The 12,097-nt window shown below is 43.9% G+C and overlaps 1 protein-coding gene across 1 annotated transcript in view; it reads left to right on the top strand.

Moving 5' to 3' along the window:
• The window catches only part of QDPR (quinoid dihydropteridine reductase), a 20,323-nt gene extending 8,563 nt beyond the window's left edge, over positions 1-11,760 (top strand). Inside the window, exons 5-8 of the mRNA XM_053256200.1 lie at positions 2,844-2,984; positions 4,847-4,955; positions 5,895-5,978; positions 7,331-11,760. Of these exons, the coding sequence (XP_053112175.1) occupies positions 2,844-2,984; positions 4,847-4,955; positions 5,895-5,978; positions 7,331-7,436 (440 nt within the window). The 3' untranslated portion in view covers positions 7,437-11,760. The remainder of the gene's footprint in view (positions 1-2,843; positions 2,985-4,846; positions 4,956-5,894; positions 5,979-7,330) is intronic.
• Positions 11,761-12,097: the final 337 nt, after the last annotated feature.

Raw genomic sequence — 12,097 nt, forward strand, 5'->3', positions numbered from 1 at the left:
TGCCAATTTTGCCCAGTTAACATCATCAGAGACAGCTGGTGAAAACCTCTTTCCCCCCAGTTTCACAGCACATTTTCTCTTCATACTAGCAGTATCCTATTCTGTTTGGCATTTAAAGGGATCAAAGCCCCCTAGAAAAATAAAACCGCTGTTTCTACTGGTTTGGTGGTTGTTCTTTATTAAATTCCAGGAAGCCAGTAAATTGTGTCTGAAATAAAACCCAGACTTTTACATAATACCCCAAAATACTTCCCAGTGGCCAGCACTGCACACATAAAAGACTTCAGAGCAGACTGCTAACCTTACTTATATTTAAAAAACAAACCAGAAAAGATTGTCCTTCAAAGAACTGGTCTTTCACTCGTAGGTCTGAACCACCCATGTAATATCCCTGAAATGAAATAATAATAATAATAATAATAATAATAATAATAATAATAATAATAATAATAATAATAATAAATAATATCAGTGTTCAAATGAGAGCCAGCGTGGTGTAGTGGTTAGAGTGCTGGACTAGGGCTGGGGAGACCTGAGTTCAAATCCCCATTCAGCCGTGAAACTAGCTGGGTGACTCTAGGCCAGTCACTTCTCTCTCAGCTTAACCTACTTCACAGGGTTGTTGTGAAAGAGAAACTCAAGCATGTAGTACACCGCTCTGGGCTCCTTGGAGGAAGAGCGGGATATAAATGTAATAAATAAATAAATAATACATGCTGCAAGCATGAAGAGAGACTTTTCGTAGCTGGAAGGCTGAAGTGCCCCAACATGAGTGGTGGCCCACAAAAGGGGCTTTTCAGTGTGGTGTCCCATTTGTGGAGCTCATAAGAACATAAGAACAGCCCTGCTGGATCAGGCTCAAGGCCCATCTAGTCCAGCATCCTGTTTTGCACAGTGGCCCACCAGATGCCGCTGGAAGCCACAGGCAGGAGTTGAGGGCGTGCCCTCTCTCCTGCCATTACTCCCCTGCAACTGGTACTCAGAGGCACACCCTTGAGGCTGGAGGTGGCCCACAGCCCTCTGACTAGTAGCCATTGATAGACCTCTCCTCCATGAAGTCATCCAAACCCCTCTTAAAGCCATCCAGGTTGTTGACCGTCACCACATCCTGTGGCAGAGAGTTCCACAAGTGGATCACGCATTGTGTGAAAAAGTACTTCTGTTTGTTGGTCCTAGACCTCCTGGCAATCAATTTCATGGAGTGACCCCTGGTTCTAGTATTGTGTGAGAGGGAAAAGAATCTCTCTCTCTCCACTTTCTCCACGCCATGCATGATTTTATAGACCTCTATCGTTTCCCCGCAGTCGTCTTTTGTTCTAAACTAAAAAGCCCCAGGTGTTGTAGTCTTGCCTCATAAGAAAGGTGCTCTAGGCCCCTGATCATCTTGGTTGCCCTCTTCTGTACCTTCTCCAGTTCAACAATGTCCTTTTTAAGATGTGGTGACCAGAATTATACGCAGTACTCCAAATGTGGTCACACCATAGTTTTGTATAAGGGCATTATAATGTTAGCCGTTTTATTTTCAATCCCCTTCCTAATGATCCCTAGCATGGAATTTGCCTTTTTCACAGCTGCTGCACATTGAATAGACACTTTCAACGAGCTGTCAACCACAACCCCAAGATCCCTTTCCTGGTCCGTCACCGACAGCTCAGATCCCATCAGCATATACTTGAAGCTGGGGTTTTTTGTCCCAATGTGCATCACTTTACACTTGCTAACATTGAACCGCATTTGCCATTTTGTCGCCCACTCCCCCAGTTTGGAGAGATCCTTTTGGAGCTGCTCACAATCCGTTTTGGATTTCACTACCCGGAAGAGTTTGGTATCATCTGCAAATTTGGCCACCTCGCTGCTTACCCCTGCTTCTAGATCATTTATGAATAAATTAAAAAGCACTGGTCCCAGTACAGATCCCTGGGGGACCCGACTTCTTACTTCCCTCCATTGTGAAAACTCTCCATTTATACCTACCCTCTGTTTTCTGTCTTTTAACCAGTTAGCAATCCACACATGTACTTGTCCCTTTATTCCATGACAGCTAAGTTTCCTCAGGAGTCTTTGATGAGGAACTTTGTCAAAAGCTTTTTGGAAGTCCAGGTAGACTATGTCAACTGGATCACCTTTATCCACATACTTGTTGACACTCTCAAAGAAGTCCAAAAGGTTGGTGAGGCAAGATTTACCTTTGCGGAAGCCATGCTGGCTCACTCCCAGCAGGGCCTGTTCTTCTAGGTGCTTTACAATTTTATCCTTGAGGATGCTTTCCATCAATTTGCTTGGAACGGACGTTAGGCTAACCGGCCTGTAATTTCCCGGATCGCCCCTGGATCCCTTTTTGAAAATCGGTGTTATAGAGCTCCCTCTAGAGAGGCTCATCTGACAGCTATGTGCTGTTTTCAGCCAGCTGTGATGGTTAAATTGGGATGGATGGATGGATTTATTTATTTATTTTTACATTTATATCCCGCTCTTCCTCCAAGGAGCCCAGAGCGGTGTACTACATACACTTATGCTTTTACTTATAAACTACCTTGAGAAACTTGTTGAAATACGTTATATAAATACCCTAAATAAATAAAATTATACAGTCCATGACTGTAGAAGCTACAGAGGTTTGACCCACTGGAGGTAACTTTGAAGTGGTTAGCAATTTTTCACTTCTGCTGCAGAATAAGGCATTCAGAAAGGAGTTGAAATGTGACAAATACAAATTTTTAAAAAATGTTATGGCCATCCCAACAGAAGATCAGTTATGCAGGTTAGTCATGCAAATGAGAGCAAGGAATAGTATGTTTTGTTACACTCTGTGGCTAATGATCTGTAACTTCTTTGTCCACCAGCTTTCTACAAAAATAGTGATCTGATGTGGAAACAAAGTGTTTGGACATCAACCATTTCTAGCCACTTGGCCAGCAAACACCTGAAGGAAGGAGGCTTGTTGACCCTGACAGGGGCAAAACCAGCATTAGCTGGAACTCCAGGTAAATACTATGGTTGCTTTTGGACCTGGTCATTTTATTCTTTCAGACCATTCATCATTCGCATTTGAGGATAGCCAGTTCTTGGTTTCCCAATTCTCTACTGTGAACACTTTTGCTGTCTTGGATGTTCAAATCCTTTTTGGAGAAACATTAGTTCTTGTAAGAGACTTCCCCCTTGAAACTGGCAAGCACATAAAATATGGGTGAAACATTTCTGTATACTAGATTAACCAAGTACACAATTACTTGCAAAGGTACAGAGCCTATGGTATGCTGTCTTTTCTAAGTGATGAGATGGCATAAGACGGAGTTTTTGGTAGCTTTCCGAACAGTGACTGTTGACTGAAAGCAACAAAACAAACTGTTTTCTGGTTCACCTTTGACCTGCTTCAAAGACAAATGAACTTCAACCCTCTTTGTCAATAGTGTTATCTGGTGAAATGGACCTGGTTGCTTTGGTCTGCTTCCCACCCACCCCTCTACAGAGAAGATTTATTATCTCATAATAAACTATAGGATTCTGTATACTTTGTGCTAAATACTAAAATACTGATATACCCAGGGAATATAAATTCTGCAGCAGGAAATGATGAATGCTGTGATCTGCTTACATCATGAGGCTGTGCACACGATCCGTGTGTAGAGCCTAACCGGGCTCTGCGGGGAGAGCGGGCTTAGCCAGGAGGGGTGGTGGGGATTGGGGGCTGCCCAACTCCTGGAAGTCCCAGCATGCCCCGCACAAGTGTATAGACCCTGAAGGCAGGGAGGCTTGCTGTAGCCTCCCGGCCGGGGGTATCCTCATGAGTCGCCTGAGCGCAGAGCCGCACCATGGCGATGCAAAATCGCGAACACAGGATTAGTGGAGCACTCGCTCCGCTAACCTCGTTTAAGGGTGGAGGCATTTAAGGAGGTTTGCTGCCGGGAGCCATGTGGCTCCCATTGCAGCACACGCCCTCCCAAAAGCGGGCTGGCCCACTTTTGGAAGGTTGTGAGAATAGCCTCCATGTAAAATGTGCAGATTTGCATGATTTATTCTGCTCTTGCCAATCGTGGGAAGCAGCAAGGTTGTATAGTGGACCCAGAAGCCCCACCTTCCATCACTGGAAATCGTATTCAGCCTCCTTCTGGAGACTGCAGCAGGTATTGCCTGCTCACTTTCAAGGATATCTCCATAGCCATAGTTAATAGAAACGTTTTTAAAAGAAAGTTGAGATTCTCAGGAAACCGAATCTCTGTGTTTTCTGTGCTCATAGAATTGATGTGTGCACCGGCCTGACTACAGGCAGCTGGGCAGAGGGAGGTCGATATTCCTTTTGTGTAAGCAGCAGCCTCTATAGGAATACTTTAGGATGCAATCAGCGAAACATATACATGTTTGCAGCCTAATCTGCATGTTTACACAGAAGTAAGCCCTACTGAGTTCAGTGCTGCAGGGGTGCACCTATAATTGAACAAGGTGTGACAAATGTCTCTGCTGGGCCCCTGAGAGAGGGGTCCCACTGGCTGGGTGACAGCTTGGTCTTTACTCTCTCCCTTCCACCTCCCTGACTCACTGGCACGGTGTTGACTCCCTAACGGAGGGCTCATCTCGGTGACACTCTTCTGTTTATCAGAGGGAGAGCAACTGGCCCTATCCAGCCCCTGTACAGCATCCCTCCAGTGACGGTTGCTGGTGTCTACCTTATGTTTCTTTTTCGATTGTGAGCCCTTTGGGGACAGGAAGCCATTTTTATTTACTTTTATTTCTCTATGTAAACTGCATTGGGAACTTCTGTTGAAAAGCTGTATATAAATATTAATTGTCGTAGTTGTAACACTTTACTGTGCATGACTGGTGTCCTTATCTCTCATTTTCCTTTTAGGAATGATTGGTTATGGCATGGCCAAAGCAGCAGTCCACCAGCTTTGCCTGAGTCTGTCTGGTGCCAATGGTGGCTTGCCACCTGGATCTGCTGCAGTTGCTATTCTTCCGTAAGTAGCTGAATATTTACTTGTGGAATTGCCTGCTTTAATTCAGGTAAGGAAGGGAAGCAGTATGCTCAACATTTAATTTTAGGAGGGTCTGATTTTTTGAGCAGAGAAGCAGCTGTGTGATGATGCTTAAACCTTCTCAGCTTGCCATTTTCCCACTCTGATTCATTTCTCAGCTGCTTTTACCTCTGCAGAATTCTAGGTCAGGATCATGAGTATAAACATGCATTTGGAACCATTCAGTGGAAAAATAAGTTGTGGCGGGGTTGGAGTGGGGAAACGGCTGACAGGGAAAGCAGACCTTCAGTGTTCCTCTACTTGAAATTGTGCCCTCCTTTTATTTAAAAAGTAGCCATCAGGGCTTCCTTCCCCTGTTCTATGTCATTTTGCTCCTGGATAACAAATGTTTGCTTGGAAATAAGACATTCACAATAGTTTGCATAGCTGCCAAGAAACATTTTGACAGTTTAGCCTTCTCACTAGGGATAAGGAAAATCTTAATCAGATAATAGGTCACTGTGCGCACAATCCAGAAACACGCAGGAGGATTATTATTACAAATATTTATGTACTGCTTTTCAGCAGCAACAATAAAAAGCGTGATCAAGGCTGTTGACAGAGCTAAAGGAAGGAGCAGGTAGTCCCTGACTCCGAGGAGTCACAGTCTGAAAAGAAACACAAGAAAACTGCAGCAACAGCCATTGTAAGGGATGCCATGCTGGACTGAATAGGGACACAGTTGCTTCTCGGTCTCACTAAATAAAAGAGCATCAAGAAGTGGATTTGCTCAGTTAGGCGATCTTGATTCAAAGGTGCATTGGACTTCTTGCCACTGTCATGTGCTGAATATTTTACATATGTGTGGCAAAGAGGAAATTTAGGCAGTATTTATCAGATGCAACAAGGTACAAGTGAAGGGCTTATCTTTCTCCATCCTAGAGTTACCTTGGATACACCAATGAACAGAAAATCCATGCCTGACGCAGACTTCAGCTCCTGGACACCATTAGAATTCATTGCTGAGTGAGTAAACATACGCCTCCTTGCTGAACAGCTGCTGCCTGAGATGTTGCCAATTGCATCCCAGTTGCTTGTGCCTGAAAAATATGTTTGGTGCACATTGCTCCAGATCCTCAGTGAATGAAAGTGAACCTGTTCCTATGGAGTGCAGATGGCTACAATCTGAGTGGCTATGCCAAAGCTTGCCACTGCTGATATTTGCAAGGCTTACTTATGCATGCTGGTGTGATGCGCATCATCTTGTCAGCCAAGAATACCGGTTGGGTTTATAACTTGGTCATTGAAGCCTTTTCGTCAGGAGTGTCAAAGATTGCTGAGTGATCCAGTGGGGACTGAGAGAAATCAAAAGAAAGACTTCTGCTTGTAGGGCTGCAGCCTGCAAGTAAATAAGAACAGCCCTGCTGGATTAGTGCTATTAGTGCTAAATGTAAGTGCTATTGCTATTAGGCCCAAGGCCCATCTAGTCCAGTATCCTGTTTCACACAGTGGCTGGTAATTGTGGAAGGCAGGTAATTGTGTGAACAGACTGATACCAGGACAACTCAAAACTAACTGTGTGATTAGTTTTGTGTGAACAGACTGATAACAGCCAGTATATAGGCAATACCAATAATATACCAATATTATGCCAAAAAAAATAAATGCTCATAAGTATGATGAGTGGGGACATCAGGGGTGTGTGTGTGTATTACTGTGTGCTTTGTGCACAACTTACCCTATGGGTGGGTTCCTTCCTTCCTTCCTTAGCATATTTGTATACTGCACTCTACTGAAGTCTCTAGGCAGTTTACAACATTAAAACAAACTAAGAATTTTTAAAACATATAAAAATTCAAATTCCTTTGAACTTTGTACTCACCTTGTTGGTGAGTACCAGGGAATCTATAAATCTAAAGCAATTTTCTGCCCTACGAGATCAGTATTGTCTGGTGGTTGGAATGGATGTGTAGCTAGGTTTGTACTCTGCTGGGATGTGGACTCAGGACGCTATTGTTTTTCTCAGCCTCAGGTTTTTTGGCTTGCAAAATGGGGATAATAATGGTTTTGCTCTCTTGGGCCTGTTTTTTTTCTTTTTCTTTTTAATGTAACTCTGTAAAATGTCATATGGATTGGTGACATAATGATGAATAAAATATACTTGAAATGAAAATAACCCCTAGTAACCCAGTCTTTACATAAAAGATTAAATAGTACAAATCAGATGTTTAAAAGTGGAAGTATACTAAAAACTCTTGCAAGCAGAGCATCTGTTGAATATTTCTTTACTTCTTTGAAGTAAAAGCAGTTTAAAGAGCAAGTAGACTGTGAAACTAAAGGAATGGAATTAATTCACCACATTTAATGTTTCTTAACAGAACCTTTTATGACTGGATCGCTGGAAAGAACCGACCAAACTCTGGCAGCCAGTTGCAGGTGATAACCACAGGAGGAAAGACAGAGCTTGTAGCTGCCCATCTCTAAGCCAGGAGTGATCATTTGTGCAAACAGCAAAGAAGTAACTTAAATGTGCAGCGTGCGTCTGTAGTCAGTGTGGCCTTCTCCTTCTGCTGGTTAAATGATCTCATTTGCAGAGCAGGGCCTAAGGTTGTGTTTGTGTTGCTAGATGTGAGCCAGTCGCATTTAATTACCAAAAAGTATGAAGTGTTTTGCATTTAAATCAAGATTCCCTAATGGCCTCATTTTGCAGTGTTTTCTAGAGGATTACTCTTAGCCTTAAGAAAGCCAATTGTGGTACTTATAAGTAAAATTATGCCTAATTGTATAAAATACATACACGTGACTGTTGTGGTAGGTCTGCTATTTTGGTAATTTTCTGTACACTATTTCTGTGTCTTGTTATCCAGATGGTCTTTTTGTCAGATATACTTAAGAATTGTCTTATGTTAACCTTAACCAATGATGCATTCATCCTACAAGTCATATGTCCAAACTGACCCACCTACTGCACAGCTTGAGATGTACACAAGCAAAGCCTGTTCCTCCTCCCAGCATGCCTTCCTCCTCCTCCTAATCTTGGTAGAGGAAGGGATTGTCCATATAAGTCTATAGCACACTATCTAAATACTAAATTAATGTGGTATTTAAATTGCATGTGAGGGGTAATTCGGAGACCCTCTCCAGAGTTCTAGAAGAAGGGGAACAAGAAACAGAATACACATCCCTAAACCTGTGGTTGGAGGGCTGACAGATGTAATGAGGCAATTTTTTAAAGCTTTCTATTTCATCACAGATAACGTCACAGAAAGGTAACACACTCATTAAGCCTATAGGTACTATTTCCATTTAAATACAGACACACACACAAACAAAAAGATACCAGTACTTAAGATTAAGCCCTTCAGAGATTTAACTCACACTTCCAGGCCAGGCATGTGGACTAGATCTCCAGGACTATTAATGGTGGCCTGTTGCCTTTAGACAGGCCAAAGAGGAGGGTGCTGTCACAGCTCCCTCCTATCAGTCGTCCCAGCTCCCTCCTATCAGTCGTCCCTCCCTGCCAGCTGAGAGGGAAGTGGATACTCCTCTTGCTCTATGAGAGAAGGCTGAGCAATGGGGCTAAGGAGGAACAGGCCAGGGAAATCCACAGCAACTGCAGCATCCTATGTCAGGGATGAGTAACACAAGACTCCCCTGCTTCTGACCACAACTGCCATCACCACCTACCGCAGTTAGTTGCAACTGGGCATGATGGGAGCTGCAGTCCAATAGCAGCCGGAGAGCCCTAGGTTGTCTACTCTGTCTATGCTATTTCAAAATTGTTTGGAGAGTTTGCCAGTGGATTGTAGGAGGATTGTATTTTTCCCCTGGGGGGAGTGGTGACTTAAAAAGGTACACAGATTTTTAAAATCTAGATTTTAAGATACCCAGCAGAAACCCATTACAGGATCCCTTGGAGGAAAACTGCATGTATTCTTGAAGCAAGATAGCCACACAAGGTCCCTGAGAGTCTCATTGGGGCTACTTAACTTGCAGATGGCTGCATTCAGGCCGCTCCCTATTTGCAATTTGTTCCCATTACCCTCTCTCTGAGTAGAGAGTGACTCTCCCCAGCTAGACACTGTACACATCCCCCAAAGCTGTGGCCATTTGGTTATAATGCCCAGTATTGGAGACCTCTCCCCCCGCCCCCCCCCATCCCAGCCTCAGACAGACACATAGCAGTTGGGGAGGCTCTAGTGCTCCCATTTTGTGCCCCCCCCCTTCCTCCATATTAAAGATTAAGGTTTTTCTTTAAAAGACTGTCTTGATAAGGAATGTATCCTTATTACAGTAATCACTTTAGTTTGTACTTAAATATTCTCATGTAATTCTAATATTGCTCTCCGTTCAGGACCCTCCTAGGAAACTGAGCAGCTTTAAGAAGCCATATACTTATGCATCACTTGACAGTCATACGTTGAAGGCAGATTCATACGATCTTCAGTTCATGGCAGGCTTTAAGCTGAATTTGTTGGGCAGCTGCCCATAACTTCAAACATATGCTGCAGATTTACTCCAGGTAGAGCTAGGAATAGGGCAGATGAAAATGTAGGCACTGGTAGAGGTGGGGGGGATCATTTGAGATGGGGATCCATTCTGGCAAGTGTTCAAGCAAGCACCCTGGATCCCAGTAGTCAGTTCCCTAGATCTCTAGTCTTTAACGGATTGGTTTACAATTTAGCCTTCATAGAGTCAAACCAGGAGCTGACAGCAGCAAAATGGTGTACAGAATCAGGTTTGTCACCGAGTGTCAAAGAGACTAAAAGGGACTAAACTGAGCATGTTGGAGGGGACCTAACCATGCTTACACTTCTCCCTCATCCCATATCACATTTTAGCAGTTTCTCTCCCAGTGAGGCTCCAGAACAGGAACCCCGCCTGGATCAGAGCTAGGGAGTGGCTTCAGCTCCTGCCTGCCCATCAGTGTTCCCTCCAAGAGGGACCACCAGATGCCGTCAACCACAATCCCCAAGTAAAAGCCACTGCAGCTGGGGATCCTGGGAGCTGCAGCCAAAAACATCCGGGAACCCTGTCGGAGGGAACACTGCTGCCCATGTTGGGCTTTAGACCCCTTCAAGGGGCCTTTCTAGGGAACCAGCAGCAGAACCCAAAGTGGATCTCAAAAACTGCACTCAAAATTTCTCTTTGGGTGACTATGGTCTCGCAGGATTTCAGCATGGCTCCCCTCCAGGAATTAACAGTGCAAAGCATTTGGCCAGTGGATATCTCCAGCATAGTCTTGATTGATTAAGTGCCATCAAGTCAGTGTCAACTCTTAGCAACCACAGATATAGATTCTCTCCAGGATGATCTGTCTTCAACTTGGCCTTTAAGGTCTCTCAGTGGTGCATTCATTGTTGTAATCGAGTCCTTCCACTTTGCTGCTGGTTGTCCTCTTCTTCTAAGAATAGTCTCATTCTCATAGTCTAAGCAATTTCCCCCTCACATATACTCAGAACCACAGTTGGTAAAACCGTGGTTGGCAAGGGATGACTGTATAAAGACTAAGCATAGTCTTTAAGCACCTTAAATAGAACAAATCAATGTTAGTCTGTGCATATGCAGAAAAGCTGAAGGGGCGAGGAATGCATGCAGCCTTCTGCCAGTTGAGCTCTATGACCTGAATTCTCCAGAACTTGCTCCCATTTCAACAAGCAGGAGTATTAGGCGGACGGGAAGTGGAGGAATCCGCGAGGATGCCCCTGCTTCTCATGACTACCCTAACCCAGGCTGGGCTGTCCCAGGGTTAGGCTGCTTGTGAGAACAGCTTCACTCTCTGAGAACCAGACTCTACCCTTTATCCTGAGTATTCTTTATAGTCTTGAGAAGTTCAGTGGACAACTGTGCGACAAATCAGCTGCGTGATGTAATAGATAAGCAGCCTTATATTGATGAATTGGTTCCTGGATTATGCCACTTCATGTTGGTTGGTTGGGAATTGTGCTTACATACTCAGGAAGGGAGGAACGTCCTTTACATTCAAAAGTAGCATATCAGAACCTTGTCCCTGATGTGCTTTCACCACAAGCTTTTCACTTCAGATAGGATTCAAACATTTGATCCCATGCCCCGCCTGCAGCCTGAAGTAATTACATCCTTCCTGTATTATGTCTCTGTGTAAACGAGTGCAGACATGGATATTTGTGAGGTACAGTTGCAAGACAGAAACCTTATTTTGCCTTAAAAGCTTTTACATATTTGTCAGCACAGCCTACATGATCCTCTGCGAGCCAGAGCATCATATATATGAGCGAGAGTTTTGTTTAGAGAAGACTTGGAGGACTGTGAAGTCTTATTATGCAATGAAAAGGGCCTAGCTAAATTTGTCGGTGTGTTATATGCAGTACTGGCCCACAAGTGGTTCACTTGCAGATACACTTTGCTGCCAAAAGGAGCCACACAACCTTACCAATGCTTTTTGGTAATCCTTGTTGGGAAGTGGAGATAAGGGATAGCTTGTCATGCTTGCACAGTGCTGTAATTGCTGATTAACTAGTAAACCTTGCTGTGGGGTTAACCATTCAATAGCCACACTGTTGGGCAACGTTGACTGAGAAATCCCGTCTTGACTGTTGGAAGGTGGCGGAGGCTGGTATGGAGATGCACTGCCGCCTTCCCTTGCTCAGCCCTCCGTGGGTATACCACCAGCAAACCACCTTACTGCCCACACGGGTTACTTATGCATGGATCTGGATTGTATGATCACTTCATAAGGTGATTTTTCAAGCCTGAAGGAAGAGAATGTTCTAAAGAAGCCAAGATGTTATTACCATGTGGTTGTGCTAAATAAATGTGTTATTTACAAGGCTGTCTGTCAGAAGTTTTGTTATGTGATCTTGGATAGCCTACTGTCATCAGATGGTCTCTTGTAAATTTTTGTGTTCAAAACCACTTTAGCCTTTGCTAACTCTTTTAACAGATGGACAAACTGCTACAGAGAAACAAAGGTGCTAGTCCACTCCTCAGGGCTTTGCCAACTAAGGCAATGGGAGTTGGCATCAGCAAAGACCACTTCATTTGTCTGCTCTTGCTTGGACAGCTGTTTGTGGAATAAGGAACTAAAGTTTGATTTCCAAATGATGGATGCATGCAACTCTTCTTCCATTGTTTCCTTCATATCAGATGGAGTTTGTTAATATCTC

This window comes from Hemicordylus capensis, chromosome 5 (assembly GCF_027244095.1).
Source record: "Hemicordylus capensis ecotype Gifberg chromosome 5, rHemCap1.1.pri, whole genome shotgun sequence".
In the NCBI taxonomy this organism is placed as follows: Eukaryota; Metazoa; Chordata; class Lepidosauria; order Squamata; family Cordylidae; genus Hemicordylus; species Hemicordylus capensis.